General features: G+C 41.6%; 1 protein-coding gene across 11 annotated transcripts in view; it reads right to left on the bottom strand.

Moving 5' to 3' along the window:
• Window positions 1-18,360, bottom strand: part of ZFAT (zinc finger and AT-hook domain containing) — an 80,896-nt gene extending 62,536 nt beyond the window's left edge. For 9 of the 11 annotated variants that reach the window (XR_014942394.1, XR_014942393.1, XR_014942396.1 and 6 more), the window contains exons 1-3: window positions 18,107-18,360; window positions 8,390-8,560; window positions 26-283 (exon numbers count right to left, since the gene is read on the bottom strand). Coding sequence is in view for 6 of the 11 variants with exons in the window: in XM_015856355.3 (XP_015711841.1) it covers window positions 26-283; window positions 8,390-8,560; window positions 18,107-18,125 (448 nt within the window). In the remaining 5 variants the exon portion in view is untranslated. Of the gene's footprint in view, window positions 1-25; window positions 284-2,719; window positions 2,754-8,389; window positions 8,561-18,106 lie in introns of those variants that run through there. The other 2 variants (XM_085536930.1, XM_085536929.1) reach the window with 2 other exon arrangements.
• Window positions 18,361-18,660: the final 300 nt, after the last annotated feature.

The raw sequence follows: 18,660 nt of genomic DNA, 5'->3' as shown, positions 1-18,660 counted from the left end.
ATCTTTTCATTGGATATTTTCTTACCTCCATCTCCTTCTTCTGCTTCATTCAAAACAATAATACAGATATGTTTCCTCAGCTGACGCATGTTAGAGAACTTCCTATTGCATTTCCTACACTCCAAGCTGCCTGGTGAGACTTCAGCCACTTCTGGTGCTTCTTCTGACCCGGGCTGAGCTTCTTCATTCAGAACAGAATTATGTTCTGCAACATCTTCATCCACACATAACTTCTTAGTAGATCCTTTTGGCCTGCCCCTTTTCTTCTTCACTGAAAGAAGCTCTAGGAAAAAATATGAGAAGGAAGAGTTAAAAACAATGTGCAGTCTCATAGGGTTACTCTAGTAACTGGCTAATAGCTTTGAAAAAGAACAATATTAAATGAAGGTTCAGAGACTCTACACTTAAAGCTTAAAAAAAAAAAAATACAAAATGAAACAAAAAAAAGGTTAGTTTCACACAAATTTACTTTTAAGCAATGACATTTCTTGGCATTTCTGCTAGCCACAAAGCAATAACATTACTGAGATTGACAGGTATCAGAGTACTACAATATTATAGAAATCACACTGCAAGCATTTAGATTATTGAATAATTGTATCAGCACACATATTTTACAGAATTGCTCTACCGTGCTCTGACACTCCATTAAAAATATTTCCTTTTAATTTAAAACACTCTCAAATAAATTGCTTAAGCATTTGAGATGCATTCAGAGAAAAGAACTTTATCTTTCAAAACCAGAACTTCATTTTTCTTTTAATAACATGAGCCAATTACATTCTAACTCAAGGCCAGGTTGGATGGGGTTTTGAACACCCTGACATAATGGAAGACGTCCTGGCCCATGGCAAGGAGGTGGAACAAGATGGTCTTTAAGATCCTTCACAGCTCCAACCACTCTGTGATTCTGTGAGCCTGTAATTCCCACTATTCCTTATTAACACCCTCCAGTTTCATGCTCCTATCTCTCGCTTTGGACTGCTCTGATCACTCCTTCATAGTTACTTCAAAAGCAACTCTGCTCTCAGGCTCTCACAGACATAAAGAGGGACAGACCAGCGTGAAACTTCTAATTAATGAAAGCTGATACTAAGAGAGGAGGATTTTCCAGACAGTGTCCAGGTACTTTTCAGAGACTTCATCCTAGCTATCAGTTACTCTGGTGTAATTGTTTATACAATTAAGAGAGTCACTCTTTATCTTTCTTGTTAATCTCCAGATCTTCTTGTACTCTATGCTGGCTGTTTGAGGAAATATCTGACTGTTACTGTATGTATTTTAATTACTTTGTATCTGCTCTTCTGCAAGAAACTCAGTTCATCAAGAGCAAAGCACGCTAGCTTTTTCAAGCGTGTATTTGCTTCTGAGCAGGCATCTGGTGAAATATCAGATCTATTTCTGCATAGTTCTGTGAAAGAAAAACTAGTGTGCATCTAGCAGGGTTTGTCTGATGGTATATAGAGGAACAGGAGGGAGCCAAGCTTCTGCCAGACTTTTAGCTTTCATTTTATCAAATATAAGATACATACACTCTTTTATACTGAATGAATATAGAAAGTGCTCTCCAGAATGCACTTCAGATCACCTAAGGCCTGAAAGCGCTTTGGTTCCCATTTCAGAGCCTTCAGTAATGTGCAGTGACATTCAGCTTTGAAAATTAAAAGGCAAAAGACTTTGATACAGTCGCTACAAATAGTTGTTGTACCAACAACTACAGTATCAATGCATAAGAATGCTAAGTGTGCTAAAGTGTTAAGTGAAATAGAACATGTATGAAGTCCCTGTCTGCCATCATCTTTGTAATATCATGGAGAAAAACAAAGAACTAGCAAGTTTTGCCAGCAACCTTGTGTTTAATGCTCTAAGAAGAAGAAGGGAAAAAAGGAAATCTCTTGTACAAGTGACAAAAGCAAAGAGGTCCCTGTAAGCATTTTTACCACACATTTCTAAAATATGAGACTCGTGCAAAAAATAGAAATAAAATTACTCCTCTCAGAAACTTATGGCTGCTCTCTCCCTCTCTCTGCAAGGCACAGATGGGAAAAGTATGGATATGTTTTACTGGCTTCACAGAAAGAGGAATGCCCAGTAATTAAAGTGCTGCAATTCCAAACGTGAAAAGGTCTTGAGATTACTCAAGCTGAAACAGACTGGCAGTATAACTCATAAATTCTCCTCTTCATGAAAAATTTACAGTGCTTTCATTCCAGGATCTTTCACCACAATAGTGAACACTAAGAATTAGTCTAAAGCTTTTTACCAAACATTTATGAGCCAATAGCCTATTTTCTATCCAGTGAGCTGAGACTGACAATATAAAAGTCCCCAAAATTGTAAAAGAATAATAATTTTAAAACATAATGATTTTCACACAGATATGCCAAAAGCTCCTGCTAAATTGCTTGACTTAAAACGTATGGAAAAATAAATGACCTCAAGGAATCCAAAGGGAAGATGATGCAAGAGAACAGGAGGTGATAGCAGCATCATTTCTAAATCTGTTCATCATTTCCTTTAAGTATTACAGACAAACAAAAACCCACACAAAGAGACCACAGTATTGAGATAATCATGTAATTGATATCAAGTGAACAAGAAAGCATTCTGCCTTATTACAGTGGTGTCTGAGTATCCATCTACTTAAATACGTCATAAGAAAACTAAAAGCTCCATTATAAATTAAAAAAAAAAAAAAACAAACACAAAAACAACCCACTTTTCTCACACCACCTTTAGCAACTATTCATGAAGCAGCGCTCTGAATTTCTCTGCTACTGCACTTCGGAAAGTGTCAATTACCACCAAATAGAGAAAGGTGATTTCAGTACTTCTCTTTGTCACCACTCATGTTATTTTGACATCTGCCAACCACATAAAACAGTATCTGCTGCCTTTAGCTAGAGAAATTAACCTGCAATTAAAAAAAACAACAACATTTCAATGTCAACCTGCAAAAAGGTCAAATTGCCCACGTGTCAGGTATAATATAAGGAATGCAGATACTGCTTAATTTACTATGAGTAATTAAATCCCAGGTTGTAAGTAGTGAATATAACCTCCGGGTTATACACCCATGTGTACACCCATGTGAGAACTCCTTTAGAAGGCTGGTGGTAGATCCCTTCCTGTGGACTACAAACTTGTAGTTTCTAATGGTGTGGCAACCAAAATAAAGAATACGTAAATTTACACCTGTTTGTAAATGAGTTTACCAATTACCAATAGAAGAATAGCCAACTGCTATCAGACATTTTAAAAGGCCTGGTGGTAAGTGCTAGGTAGCAGCATACACTGGAACAGGATGGGTAGTGGACAACTGATAGAATCACCAGCACTTGCTCGTGTTCTTTCCTCCTTGCAGAACTAAATGTTCCTCAAGCTCCTTTAAGTTAACAATGCCAGAATACAACTTCTAATGATACACATGACCATAATGTCCAGCTGTTTGCCACCAGCTATCCTTTCACACTGCATTGTACTAATCACCTAAGATGAACTAGGCATAATAATTGAACACTACATTGTCACTGTCCTGCTGGCAAATAAGCAAAACAAAGAGAATGGTCACACCTTGCTAAAAGAATGTATTAAAGCACTTATTTCAAGAAAGCCTAGTGAGAAGCTTAAGTTTAAAATCTATTTAAAAGATTTTGTAAGTGGAATCTCACTCCATGATTGACTTCTTAGCTGTTTCTAGGTATTTTTACACCCAGCACAGATTCTCTGAAATCAAACTTTATGTTAACTGGTATTGGATAATATAAATAATTATGTACTCAATGGCACTAAATAAGGCATTTCAGAAACAGGACATGGAAATAAACTATATAAATCTACTTGTATGCTGTTCCTGCAGGGTAATTATTCACATATACTTCTCAACATCAGTTTAATAATCAGCTACCTCAGAAATGTTCAGAATGTACAAAAACGTGCATATATGGATGAAAATCCACAACTTCATGCAAATGTAACAGTGATCACACATCCCGGCACCCAGGAACAGCTCTTAGCCCTTCAGCCTCAACAGATGCTCCAGCTGCAGCCAGTCCTCAAGTCAGGATAAGGCTGATCATTTTCACATGACCTTAAGGAGTTACACCTCTTGTGGAGAATTTTCATACTCAGACAATAATTTCTTCCAGTTCTCATAATCTCATAAGACCTGAAAACAGTGCTGCAGAAAACACGTATCCCATAATGCAGATACAGCCTATAATAACAATGCGTCAGGGAATAATATTACAAATAGATGAACTTAGGATCATCCATGCTGCTCCTCAAACCATTACCAACCTGATTAAGTAAAAGTGAAAAGGCAAAGAGCTCTTTGAAAGAAAATTGAGATCGTTATGGAAAGTTATGAACAGAAATCCTACAGAAAAGTAGAATATGAGTGATTACTGTAAAGCAGTAGATATCTGTCATTTCCTAGATGAAGTTGCTATACTCCAGAGCAGAACAAATTGTGAGCTATCCATAATCTTCACTACAGCAGCATTTGTCTGGTCCCAAGTTTTCACAACTCTAACATCACCTGATCGAAGCAGTTAGGACAAATCAAGTGCAAATATATCATGACCTAATTATGGCAAAGTAGTGCGACTAACTAAAATTCAGCAGAGTGTATTACCAATAAAATAACTTCAGAGTAATAAACATGTATTACCAGCATTTTACTTTTTCACAGTACTTATAAAATCATTGATTTAGTATTCAGGCAGAACAGAGCTCCGTTAACAACTCAACATTCACTCATCTATACCAATTCCAAAGTAAATATATATTATTAACTCTACATGGAAGAGAAAATGTTTGCAAAAGACAAAAATATGTTCATCTATCAGGCAACTAAAAGGAAACTGCTCCATATTGTCATTCATAATTCACTTCTCACTTTAGTGACAATACTGAATCACTAAAAATTACAGAAGGCTCCACAGAGGAAAAAAAAAAAAAAAAAAAGTATACTAAAACCTGTATGTGCTCCAGATTTTATAACAGAAGGGGAAATTTTCAAACTCCTACATTCTGCTACGAAGCTTCCTAATTGTTTAAACAGAACAATGAAGAACAGGACTTCAGAATACACTACTCTCTTCTCCAACCGATTTGTGCAATGAGAAAGATTATTTGTTTATATTATAGGAATATTTTAGTATCTTTTCTTTGTGAGTGAAAAATTCATTTTGATACTCTTATTAAAAGGAGATATTAAAGAATTAGACCAAATAAGTTGACAAAGGCAGCACCACATGATCACATCAGATGATGCAAAGTATTGACCAAGAACAAGGAAAATGGTATCTTCATAGAATCAGAATCACATGGTAGGAATGGACCTACAAGATCATCTAGTCCAACCATCCTCCTATCACCATTGCTATCACAAGCCACTAAACCATATCTCGTAGCTCCTCATCCAGATGCCTCTTGAATACTGCCAGGGACAGTGACTCCACCACCTCCCTGGGCAGCCATTCCAGTGCCTGACAGCTCTCTCTCTGACAGAGAAAAAGTTGTTCCTTATGTCTAATCTAAACCTCCTCTGGTACAACTTGTGGCTACTTCCTTGGTTCCTGTTTGTTGCCTGGGAGAAGAGGGCAAACCCTCCTCATCACAGCCTCCCTTCAGGAAGTTGTAGAGTGCAATGAGGTCTCCTCCAGACTAAACAATCCCAGCTCCCTGAGCCGCTCCTCATAAGACTTGTGCTCCAGACCCCTCACCAGTTTTCGTTGCCCTTCTCTGGACACATTCTAGGGCCTCAGTGTCTTTCTCGTAGTGAGGAGCTGAAAACTGAACACAATACTCATGATGTGGCCTCACCAGTGCTGAGTACAGGGAGATGATTAAGTCTCTGCTCCTGGTCACTCTATTACTTACACAGGCCAGGATGCCGTTGGCCTTCTTGGCCACCTGGGCACATTGTTGGCTCATGTTCAGCTGAGCATTGACTAATACCCCCAGGTCCCTTTCCTCTTCACAGTTACCCAGCCATTCAACCCCAAGCCTATAGCACTGTATGGGGCTATTGTGGCCACAGTGCAGGACCCGGCATTTGGCCTTGTTGAACCTCATCCCATTCACCTCAGCCCAGCAATCCAGCCTATCCAGATCCCTCCGAAGGGTCTCCCTATCTAAGGCAGATTGACACCACCTCCCAACTTGGTGTAATCTTCAAACTTACTGAGGGTACTCTCAATCTCCTCATCTAGGTCATCAATTAAGATATTAAACAAGATGGGACCTAGTACTGACCCCTGTGGGTGTTGATCCTAACCCACAGACACACGACTTTATCATTCCCAACCCCAAGCTCTTCAACATCAAAACTGTCTTTAATATAAAGGGCTACACCACCACCCTCCCTTCCTCATCTATCCCTTCTGAAGAGCTTGTAGCCATCCATCACAGCACTCAAGTCATGGGAGTGGTCCCACCATGTTTAAGTAATAGCAACTAGCTCATCGTTAGCCTGATGCACAATCGCTTCCAGTTCCTCCTGCTTGTCACCCACAGTGCATGCATTAGTGTTGATGCACTTCAGCCAAGTCATCTGCCTCACCCCCAGCTGAAGCATTGCACCCCTAGGCTCATCTCTCATGAACCCTGTTTTGTCCCCTTGCTCTGTGATAGCTAGTTTAAAGCTCTTTTGATAAGCCCTGCTAGCTCCTACGCTAGGATTTGTTTCCCCCCAAACAATTTTATACATGAAAAATTTATTTTACATAATTAGATTTACAAAGCTATGCTCTTAAAAGATGCATAGGGCTGATTTCTGCTCACTCAGATCCTTATGGTAATTACATACAATCCCAATGAATGTGTGATGCTTGCCTTACAGCATACAACAACAAAAGTGCTGATAGTTCCTGCATATACAAGAAGAAGTTTACAGAAGGGCCTTTCTACTCGTAGGAATAAGAATGTGTTGCAGAGTACCATTATCGCTGTGCTCAGAGATACAGCTCAGTGAAGTGGCAACAGGAAACTACAAAAATGCAGAAAGGAAGATGGATTCTGCATACCTGAGATACTCATTCTGTATAATTGAAATAAAATGAGAAGAGGATTTTGAAATTTGATGCAAACTTTTCCTCACCATCCATCCGAGGAGGTAACAGCTGAACACTATGTGACCAGTTACTAGAAATAACTTATTACATTCATGACATCAAAGTAACTACGAACTACTGCAGGTAAGCAAAGGAAGAAATGTCACACACAAAAGTTAATGATAAAAATATTCATTCAAGAATATGGAATGGAATGGTTTTTAAGCTGCGCCAGGGAGATTCAGGCTGGACATTAAGAAGTATTACTTCTCGGAAAGGGTAGTCAGGCATTGGAATGCACTGCCCAGGGAGGTGGTGGAGTCACCGACCATGGGAGTGTTCAAGAAACGTTTGGATGTTGTGTTGAGGAATATGATTTAGCTTGGAAGTATTGGTAATGGTTGGACTAGATGATCTTCTAGGTCTTTTCCAACCTTGATAATTCTGTGATTCTGTGATATTAGAGTGGGTTATTTTTTTCCTTATAATCAGCAATCATAATTATAAAGGACTTGGGAAATCTCGGTAGTTGTACTAAGATAAGAGCATTGCCAACAATATGAATCCATTGTTCAATAAAACAGATAAAGCCTGAATCACATTGAACCCACTGCTAATATTACAGGGGACTGAAATGATCATCAGTTAAAAATAGTCATGAATCTGACTTCTTTAATTGTAGATAGCATCAAACTTTGCCTACATGGCGCAAGTGGTAGAAGTGCCGCTCTGCTACACAGGGCTCAAATCCCAGGGGTTGGACTCTGATGATCTCTAAGGTCCCTTCCAAACTGCACGAGACTGTGATACTGTGATACTGTGATACATGACTTTTTTATTTACTAGTACTAATATCAAAGCACAGTAACAAATTATGTATCATCCCACTGCCTTCTCAGAACAAACTATTAATATTATCTGAAATTCCGAAAGCAGTAAGTCTTGTAACTCAAAGCATTACACCCCCTTCCCTTTCCTAGCCCATGGTGCTCTGGCTGCTTGCCTAAGAAAACTGAACTGACTGTCACTTACACTCTTTCCGCTGCTTTCCTCAAATCAAAGCTTTAGGAAGCAGACTTTGCTGCACTTGACATTTCAAATTAATGGAGCACTGTAATCATCCCCTGTCACACACTGCGTTTATCCACGTCCATCCTCAGATCTAATCTGCACTAAACGAAATTCATGTTGGCAGCATGCGGTAACCGCTGCAGAAACAAACTATGTAAATTGTTCTACATACAAAGAAGAACCACCAGACCACATGTTTCATTAAAAAAAAGCCTAAATGACTGTTTGAAAATTACATTTTACTCAATCTATCAAAGTACCTTCTCCATTTCTGCTTATGTCTGTTGCTGCTGTTAGAGGCTGAAGTGGAATAATGATGTCGTCCACATTAGTCCCTTCTTCTGTGTGCTTCGCAGAGACGTGAGACAATAGTTCTGATTGATGTGGTGAAAATAAGTTACAGAGCTTACACATGAAGATGGAACTGATCCCTGAAAAGTAAATAAAAAAATATATATATAGGTTAATATTTCCAAATTTAGTCACTTATTCCTATTACCAGTAGTTACGAAGGTTTTGATTCTTTTAACACAGCTAACAAACCAGTGGAAATGTTACGCCATCAAATGAAGGCATTCATAATAAATCACAAAACAATCTTAAGAAATGGTACAACTTCTACCCAGACTCTCACAGGCCAAAAAACTTCTCCTGACTAAAATCTAAGAAACGTGCTTCATCCCTGGAGGTGTTTAAGGCTCAATTGGATGGTCCCCTGAGCAACCTGATCTGGTGAGTAGCTTGCAGCAAGGTGATGTGTGAGGTCCCTTCCAACCCAAGATGTTCTGCAACTCTGAATGCAAACAGGTTGGATGAAGTCATTTTCTTCCCCACTTCCAACCTTACACAATGCCACAATTTCATATTTTTTCAAACATTTGATAAACAGAAAATTGTTTAAGACATGAAGTCGTTGTTCAGATCTGATGCATAATCCATTGGTACAAACCCAAAACATCTTATCCTTTGCAAAGTAGCTCTGCAATACAGAGAAGCTCAGCTCTATGTCTAATTAAAGGTCAAGGACCTCACTGTTCTTTCCTTTACTTTTCAATTGTATTCAACCTTAGAACTTACCTAGGCACAAACCTGATCTCTAATCACCTATTTAAGTACTGGAAAACACAAATGGTGATACATATTTGAGTGTAAAAACAGTTTTACACTCAAAGCAAAACATTACATTGCAACCAGGGGCAGCATTAATTACATTTGACACCAAGAGAACTATCAAGATTTCATATACTTTGACATACAAGCTCTATGAAAAGTTCCCTTTAGTTCTCCAAAATAACACGAGACAAAACACTGAAAACTTAGGAAGCAGCAGTAAATGAAGAATGTCATTAAAATGCATATTGGTCAATGTTTTCAAATGAAATAATACAAATACCCCAAAACTAAAAGATGTGATACGCTTTCATTTCTTAACATAGCTTTGAAAAACAGCCAACAAACTACTCCTGTTGTACAAAATATACTGTATCCTATACACACATTCAGCAATATAAAATATATATTATACTCGCTACGGTCTTATGAGCACTGCAGGGCTCCTTCTCAGGCATTCTGCTGTCTCGAGCACACACACTTTCTTATTTTGATTGTACTAAGTTTACAATGGAAATGATCCTTTGAATCAGTTCTGTTCTCTGTTCTTAGAAATGAGACTGAAGCAAAAGAGAGGAAGAAATGCTTTTATGCAGAATGACTGGAAAAAGAGGACAGAGAGTAGAGGATGAGCTGTGCTGATTATGGGCCCAAACAATTAGATTAAAATAACTAAATAATAACCAATTAACCGGTTGTTAATTAGGTGATATAGCAATGGAGTAATGAATTACAGTCAATTAAGTGTAAAAAATCAAATAAGCAAAAAGTCAATTAACTATGCAGGGAATCAATGATTAAGTAGTGGATAATTAATTATGTGGGAAATCAACAGAGCAATTAATTAGATATCAATTAAATATGCGGATAATGAAAGAAATATTAATCAAGTATGCAGGTAAACAAACATGGGTTTCAGCCAAAACCAATCTGCAGCATTCCATCTACTAAGCTTGCTTTGTGTTAATTCGTTACCTCCAGTTTGCTCATATTAAATCCACGTACACTGAAATAAAAGGTAACAGTTACATTTTCTTTGAATTAAGGAGCAGCAAATTAAGCTAAAACATAAATGAAACCATTTCAATTTTTTTTCCTCCATTATTCCAAGGATCTCAGGGTACTTCTTAATTAGACAAAAACAGTTCTTTATACTGTGCATGTGCATAAAAGCATCTGTTCTGTTTCTCTTTGAATCCGGAGGAGGGACCGCTTATATTGGAAACATTACTGAAAGTAGAGTTATTTATGGAAAACACTTAATATTGTTATGTATACTTTTGATCCATGAGTCAAAAACTAAGAGTTTGTTGTAACAAGTCACAAACATCCCTATAGCACTAAGGACAAGCTGGGAGCTGTGTTTGGTTTTGCTTTTAAATAAGTGTTTTCATGAGAAACACGAAGGAAGTAAACACAAGAGAGATTATCCATCTGTGTTTGTATGTCATAAATCATTCTAATGTATCCGAAACTTTTCAGCAGCTATTTAATACAGACAGCACTTAAAAACTTTAAAGGTGATCACAGAAGTTTTTAAGTGCTGTCTGTATTAAATAGGTGCTACTGCACAGCCAGGGAGCATCACGTCCTTTCAGTTACGACAAGAGGGAATGCTCTCAAGTTGTTCCAGAGAAGGTTCAGGATGGATATCAGGAAAAACAACTTGTCCAAAGGAGTATTCAGGCAGCGGAACGGCCTGCAAAGGGAGATGGTTTAGCCAACATCCCTGGAGGTGATCAAGAAACACGCAGATGTTGTACTAAGGAACATGGCTTAATGAGAAATGTTGGCGGTAAGTTGGGCTGGATGATCTCAGAGTTCTTGTTGATACCTGAGGTCCCTTCCATCCCAAGAGCCATTCTATGATTCTATGATTTAAATAAATCCCTTTCTCTCTCCAGCACCTTCCAGCCTATCAGCCTCTCCTCCCTCACTGCTCCTCACTATGCACTTCCAAGCTTCAACTACTCACCTTAACTTACACTTTAATACCCAGACTTTTTTTCCTTGCAGCTAAAAGAACTTTGCTTCTCCCCTGGTTTGAATCCATCAGCACTCATTCTCAGCTAACAATCATAAAGGCAAACAGAGCACCCAGTTCTCATGACATTTGTACAGGTCAGAATTCTCAAACACAGGCTTCAATGGGATATTACACCGTGCAGCTACAAAACACTGTCATGGAATCCAGGCAGAAGACTCAAGTACTCTGCTTCATGTTAAGTACAAAAGCACACCTTTATTTTTAGGATCAAAGAATCATACAATTGTTTGAATGGACCTTTAAAGGTTATCTAGTCCAACTCCAAGTTATTTCCAGCATTATAACCCAATGACATCACAAGACACCTTTTTTTCTTCTCAAAAAATGCTTCTTTAGTCTGAATATAAGGAACAAATATTTTACAGTAAGTGTAGTGAGGCACAGGAACACGTTGCCCAGAGATGTGGTGGGGGCCCCATTCCTGGAAACACTCAAGATCAGGCTGGATGGGGCTCTGAGCAACTTGTTCTAGCTGTTGGTGTCCCTGTTCAGTGCAGGGGAGTTGGATCAAATGACTTTTCATTCATTCCAACCCAAATGGATCTACAGTTCTATGCACAGCACGGACTGTGTAGTCTGTCCTATTTCTCAGTAAATCCTTTCACAATAATCTTTCAGGGTAATCCCACTGTCTGTCCTCATATTCAAGTGCCAGCTACTAGAGGACCAGCAAAAACAGATCTGGTTCAGTGCCTGCAATCAGACTAAGGCCGAATATACCAAGCCTGGTGCCGGCCACTATAGAGTGCCGAGGCTTGTCGGCTCCAGACACTGGGATGGGACTGGTATGTATCCCAGGAGCAGCACAGAGGGGAGAACAGAATGTGTGTGCTTTCACTAATTAAATCTCTATCCGCTAAACAAGAGAAAGACTCAGCTCCTTACTTACATTACACGCAAACCCTCTACATAAACACTGCTGGAAACAGCGCCTTGACTGTGGAGCCTCCCATGTTGGTGTGTGTGATATGTTCTCAGTTTTGTTCCTGGCTGAACCTACAAATGGGAAAGCATTAGCAGTGTCCACCATCCTGGGACCAGCAGGCAGGCAAGAGGAAGCCTCCAGTCTGCAGAGTTGCTTGGAATATTCCAACAACAACATTAATTCTAAACCTCTTCAGCAAGTTTAACTTCCTTGAGGTGTGCTACTCTACAATTTCCAAGCCCAGACCTATAAAAGCAGCTATACTTGTGGATCAAGGAAAATCAAATCCCACGGTCCCACACGAACATACCTCAGTACAATCATAGAATTATAGAATGGCCTGGGTTGAAAAGGACCACAGTGATCATCCAGGTTCAACCCCCTGCTATATGCAGGGTTGCCAGCCACCACACCAGGCTGCCCAGAGCCACATCCAGCCTGGCCTTAAATGTCAGCTGCATTTTTCTATCCGATAAAAGAATCTCTACATGAACCTGTTTTGATTACATACATTTTAGCCTCAAAAAAGCTGTATTTAGCCACACGTTTATTCTCTAGACCTCTTCCTTCGTCTTTTACCATTTCAGTTATCATTTTAATAAAGGTGTTGGTATACAATAATTTTATTTCTCTTCATTTGGTAGAGCTGAAAAGAAAAAATCAATCCATCCATCCCTGTTTTCTGCTGTTTCTGTGTTTTGACTCATCAAAAAGCACAGGGTGAAATACACCGTATCTAAAGCCAAAAGCACCATAGCATCAGAAATACATTTATCAATCTCCCACCACTTGCCAACACCAGAGCAGCAGCAATAACTCCCTCTGCAAACAGCTCACAGCCCAGCAGCACCTGTGTTCAAAACTAACAAAATAACCGCAGCAGAAGCAGCAGGTTGAGAGAGTAGAACTATTTTAGTTCTACTAAAATCTTCACTTCACCTGAATGTGAACTCATGTCTGCAACTGCTCTTTTCTCATTCACCAGCACGCGATGCCGGGATGACTTCAAGTTTGCTTTCCTGGGTTAAACACTTCTGTTGAGTTTGCCAGAGCTACAGAGAGTTATAGTATAGCTATATATATAGTGGTGAAGCTGGTCTCTTTTCAGTAGTGCATGGGGATAGGACTAGGGGTAATGGGATGAAAGTACAGCATAGGAAGTTCCACACGAATGTGTGGAAGAACTTCTTTACAGTGAGGGTGACGGAGCACTGGAACTGGCTGCCCAGGGAGGTGGTGGAGTCTCCTTCTCTGGAGATATTCAAGACCCGCCTGGACGCCTACCTGTGTGACGTGGTGTAGGGAGCCTGCTTTGGCAGGGGGGTTGGACTCGATGATCTCTAGAGGTCCCTTCCAACCCCTACAATTGATTCTGTGATTCTGTGATAAAGTAAATTACAGTGAGCGTGTTGGGAGTTTCTAGATAAGAAGATAGATAAGAAACAAGCTTCGTCTAAAAATGATACTATGCAACTATATTATGACAGAGAAAACAAAAAGTGAGTAAAAAAAAAGCACAATGTAAGTCGGTGCTATTAACCACTTTGAACACAGCGATGTGACAGCAGTGCTGTGAGCTGAGCTGATAGCTCCATCTGTGCCTCAGGGAACATGACAAGTGGAGGATAAAACACCGAGAAGTGAAGGGTTCCAACGGGCTCAATCAAAACATTAAGGGGTCACGGAAAAGGTTTGGAACTGAAGATGTTAAGGGTAGGTGGCAAGTGTGACACACTGCGTGGATCAAGGTGACTCGGCCTGAAGTGATAAATCATGAAGACGATTTTGAAACAAAGAGTGAGACAGAAACAATGGGAGACGACAAAGAGCACAGAGCTGAAACAAACCGCTCTTTTTGTTTCTCATTTCTTTGTAGCTGCCTTAAAAAAATAACTTGCATGCTACTACAATAACTCAACAAGCCTAATAAGGGGCCAGAACCAGAATGCGGAGCCATAAACGAGGCTGTTGACTGACAGGCATCCAAACAAGACTCTGAAAAACACCGGTGGGATAATGCAAAATATAAAGCAGAGGGGAAGCAAAGCAGGATGCGCTGTTTGTGAGGCTGCGCTTCCTGGTAGGGGAAGCTTAGGGCCAAATCCGATTAACAGACTTGGCCAAAACTAGCAGGATCTCTGAGGACCAAAATGCTCACCCTGTACACAGAGGAGCATTAGGATGCGTTAGCAACAGCCTGAGCACAAGAACGACTGACACACTGAAGGAGATGTCACAGAGACACAAACAACAACACATCTTAGGCTTCAATTACCCTTATGCAAACTGGTTAAATGCCAGGTCAGAACACCAGAATGACAATATTAAGTGTTCGGAATGGCTACTTCACCCAGCACAGAGTAATAATCAGGGAACAGTTCTTGACATTATCAGAAGAAAAACAGGACCACATTCAATGGGACCCTACTTGAGACTTACTCTGCAATAAGGACTCAAGTACTACTCAAAAAATCCTTCAAACAAGTGATGAAAATGTTTGTGTTTAGCAATGTGGACTACATAAAGATTAAAAGCATCATTAACAAAAGAAAAGCAGGCAACAAAAAGCGTTCTAAAAAGTTAAATCCTTGAAAGCAGCATGAAGATTATTTAAAAGCATCATGCTCAAGGCAGATACTGATAGGACGCAACACAAACACAGCCCTTAACACAACCCTGTTGCAACAGCATTCAAATACTTTATTCTTTCACCAACAGAAGACAGGACCTTTGAACATTCACCAGCACTAAGTATTCCACATTGCATGGACGTGCTTTGGAGCTCATCACCAGAAAGCAGAACCTGTGATGAAGCCTTGTGATGAAGCCACAAGCACAAGGCATTTACCTCCCTCCTCTGTCTGAAGCGCATCCTTCCACTCTCCAAGTACCAAAGGCAGAGGGTTTACAGAGCAAAAGAAAGCCGACCTCTGCTGCTTAACTAACTGGTGCTTAAGAATGTTGGTGCTTAACTAAGAAAGACAGACAGCAGCCTCTTTTTTCCTCTTACTCACACCAGATTTATGTAGCTTTACAGAAGCACTCGTAGAAGTTATTCAAAAGATACTGCCTGCATACTTTGATGTTGCATAGAATACACAAACTTCGGAACTGGATTAAAAGGGCTGTTCGAATAACTAGTTCAGGCCAACAAAAAAGCTTTCCCTATAAATGGTTTTAAAAGAAAAGCCGGACAAAATAAGGAAATTTACTTTACTGCATTGGGAATAATCAGCTTATCAAAAGAAATAACAACAAAGCTTCTCCTTCATTAAAATAAGCAGAGATACCTACGAGCACAAGACTTTGCCTTTTCAATGTTGTAAGATCGCCCTCATGTGGATAAACGCAACATTACAGCGGTTACCACAAAGACCCACTCAGACACCATCATACATTAAGCCGTATCACTAGACATAACAAAATCATATGGGAGGCTCTGGCTGCAATCTGATTTCTGGAGCACACTTGATGGAATCTCTAAGGTTGGAAAATCCCTTAAGATCAAGTCCAACCATCAACCCATCACCACTACACCCACTAAATCATGTCCCCCAGTGTCATATCTCCATGTTTCTTGAACATCTCCAGGAATGGTGACCCCATCACCTCCCTAGGAACCCTGTTCCAATGAATAACCACTCTTTCAAAGGAGAAATCAGTCCGAATACCCAACCTGAACCTTCCCTAGTGCAAATGGAGGCCATCATTTCTTGCCCTGTTGGTTGTTACCTGGGAAAAGAGGCCAACTTCCATCTCACCACAACTTCCTTTTAGGGAACCATAGAGAACGATGAGGTCTGGGAATCTTCTTCTCCAGACTAAGCAACTCCCCTTCCCTCAGACACTCCTCACCAGACTTGTGCTTCACACCCTTCACAGCTTCCTGCCCTTCTCCAAAGATGCTTCAGGGCCTCAATGTCTTCATTGCAGCGAGGGGCCCCAAACTGGACACAGTACTTAAGGTGTGGCCTCACCAGTACTGAGTACAGAGGGACAATCACCTCCCTGCTCCTGCTGGCTGTGCTATTTCTGATACAGGTCAGGATGCCTTGTGCACCTTGGCACACTTCAGGCTTTGTTCAGCCAGCTGGCAACTAACACCCTCAGATACTTCACCTCTGTGCAGCTGTTCAGCCACTCTGCCCCAAGTCTGTAGTGATGCATGGGGCTGTTGTGACCAACACAAAGTACCCAACTTGGTCTTGTTAAAGCTCACATTGCTGGCCTCAGTTCATCAATCCAGCTTATCCAGGTCCTTTCTTTCCTCAAGCAGATTGACACTTCCTCCTTAACTTGACTTCATCTGCAAACTTAACAAGGGTGCACTCAATCCCCTTGTCCAGATCATCAAGAAAGATATTAAACAGGATGGGTTCAATATTGACCACTGAGGAACACCATACATGCCAGGTCACCAGTGTACCTGTCCAAGCCATGGGCTGACAGCTTCTCCAGGAGAATACAATGGGAAACATAGTCAAAGGCTTTACTAAGGCACAGGCAGATTACACCTATAGCCTCTCCTTCATTCTAGGCAGGTCACCCGGTCATAAAAGGAGATCGGGTTGGTCAAGCAGAACCTGTCTATCCCGAACTTGTGCTGGCTGGGCCTGATCCACTGGCTGAGCCACACCAGCTGCATTATCACAGTCGAGATGATCTGTTCCCTAACCCGTCTGGCACTGAGGCCAGGTTGACAGGTCTGTAGTTCCCCACATCATCCTTACGACCCTTCCTGTAGACGGGTGTCACATTCCCAAGTCTCCAGTCCTCTGAGCCCTCTCTGGTTGACCGGGAACACTGTCAGACGGTGGAAAGCAGCTCAGCAATCAGCTCCTGAGTGGATCCCATCCAGCCCCATGGACTTGTGACAGCACCTCACTGAATGAAGTCTGGGAATAATCTCAATGAATCACAGAATCACAGAATGACCCGGGTTGGAAGGGACCTCAAGGATCATGTAGTTCCAACCCCCCTGCCTAGAAGGGCCACCAAACATACACATTTACTAGATCAGGTTGCCCAGGGCCCCATCCAACCTGGCCTTGAACACCTCCAAGGACGGGGCATCCACAACCTCCCTGCGCAGCCTGTTCCAGGGCCTAACCACTCTCCTAGTGAAGAACTTCCCCCTAACATCCAACCTAAATCTTCCCTCTTTTAACTTAAAACCATTTCCCCGTGTCCTGCTATTGTCAGCCCTTTCAAAGAGTTTACTCCCCTCCTGGGAGTAAGTTCCCTTCAGGTACTGAAAGGCTGCAATGAGGTCACCCCGCAACCTTCTCTTCTCCAGGCTGAACAAACCCAACTCCCTCAGCCTGTCCTCATAGGGGAGGTGCTCCAGCCCCCTGATCATCTTTGTGGCCCTCCTCTCAACCCTTTCCAAAATCTCCATGTCTTTTTTGTACTGAGGGCTCCACACCTGGACACAGTACTCCAGATGGGGCCTCACAAGAGCAGAGTAGAGAGGGACAATCACCTCCCTATCCCCGATGACCACCCCTCTCCTGATGGAGCCCAGGATCCCATTTGCTTTCCGGGCTGCCAGAGCGCACTGCTGGCTCATGTTGAGTCTTTCGTCCATCAGGACCCCCAGGTCTCTTCTCTGCCGACAACCAAGAGCCAAATTTCAGCACAGAGGAATAGTTAAATCATTGCAACATCACCACTTCGCACAAGAAACACGGCCGGCATTCTCACGCCCCTGCAGGCCGCGCAGGCCCAGCACCGTAAAGCCGCCTCCCCGCCCTCCTCCCGCCCCCGCCGTGCTGAGGAACTACGTGTGGCGGATGGCGCTGCCTCCATACTGTGTCCGGAACTACTTCTCCCCATCCTCAGCACCAATAAACTCCGCTCGTTCCTCCGCCCTCTCCCCGGCTCGTTGCCGCTCACCTGCAGCCGCAGCCTCCATAACCGCGGCTGGGGGGGGCAGCCAAAGAGCTGGCTGCAAGCGAAGCGCGGCGGTCTTGTCACAAAAAAATAATAATAATTAAAAAAAAAAAATCAAAAAGAACACTTTCTCGCCAGCAGGCTGGGATTCATGTGTGCCGTGCCGCTCCTCCTTATAAAAATATAAATAGGGATGAGATTGGCCAAGCGGCGGATTATGGCGAATCTGCCGCCTCCGACACGGCGCCTTCTTCCTTAGCGACGTCACGCAGAGCGCCCAGCAGCTCAATGGCGGCCGGCGGCCGGCGCATGCGCAGCTCACTCTCCTCCCCCCTCCACAGCCGTGTTGGTTTCTGGCTCTTCTATGGCGGGTTGGGGGTCCGGGTTACCATAGGAGAGCCTGACACACTGAGATCCGGGATGCAGGGTTTAGATTAATTAATCTAATGTAATTAATCCTGCATTAATCACATTATATATCCAATCTCTGGATACTCCAGAGATTGCTGCTCTGTACTTAATTCCCGTCAGCTTTCTGCAAGATTAACACATTAGGT

The sequence above is a fragment of the Coturnix japonica genome, chromosome 2, assembly GCF_054131305.1.
Source record: "Coturnix japonica strain WE chromosome 2, WE-NBRP24, whole genome shotgun sequence".
Taxonomy (NCBI): Eukaryota; Metazoa; Chordata; class Aves; order Galliformes; family Phasianidae; genus Coturnix; species Coturnix japonica.
This window is presented reverse-complemented; position numbering and strand designations above follow the sequence as displayed.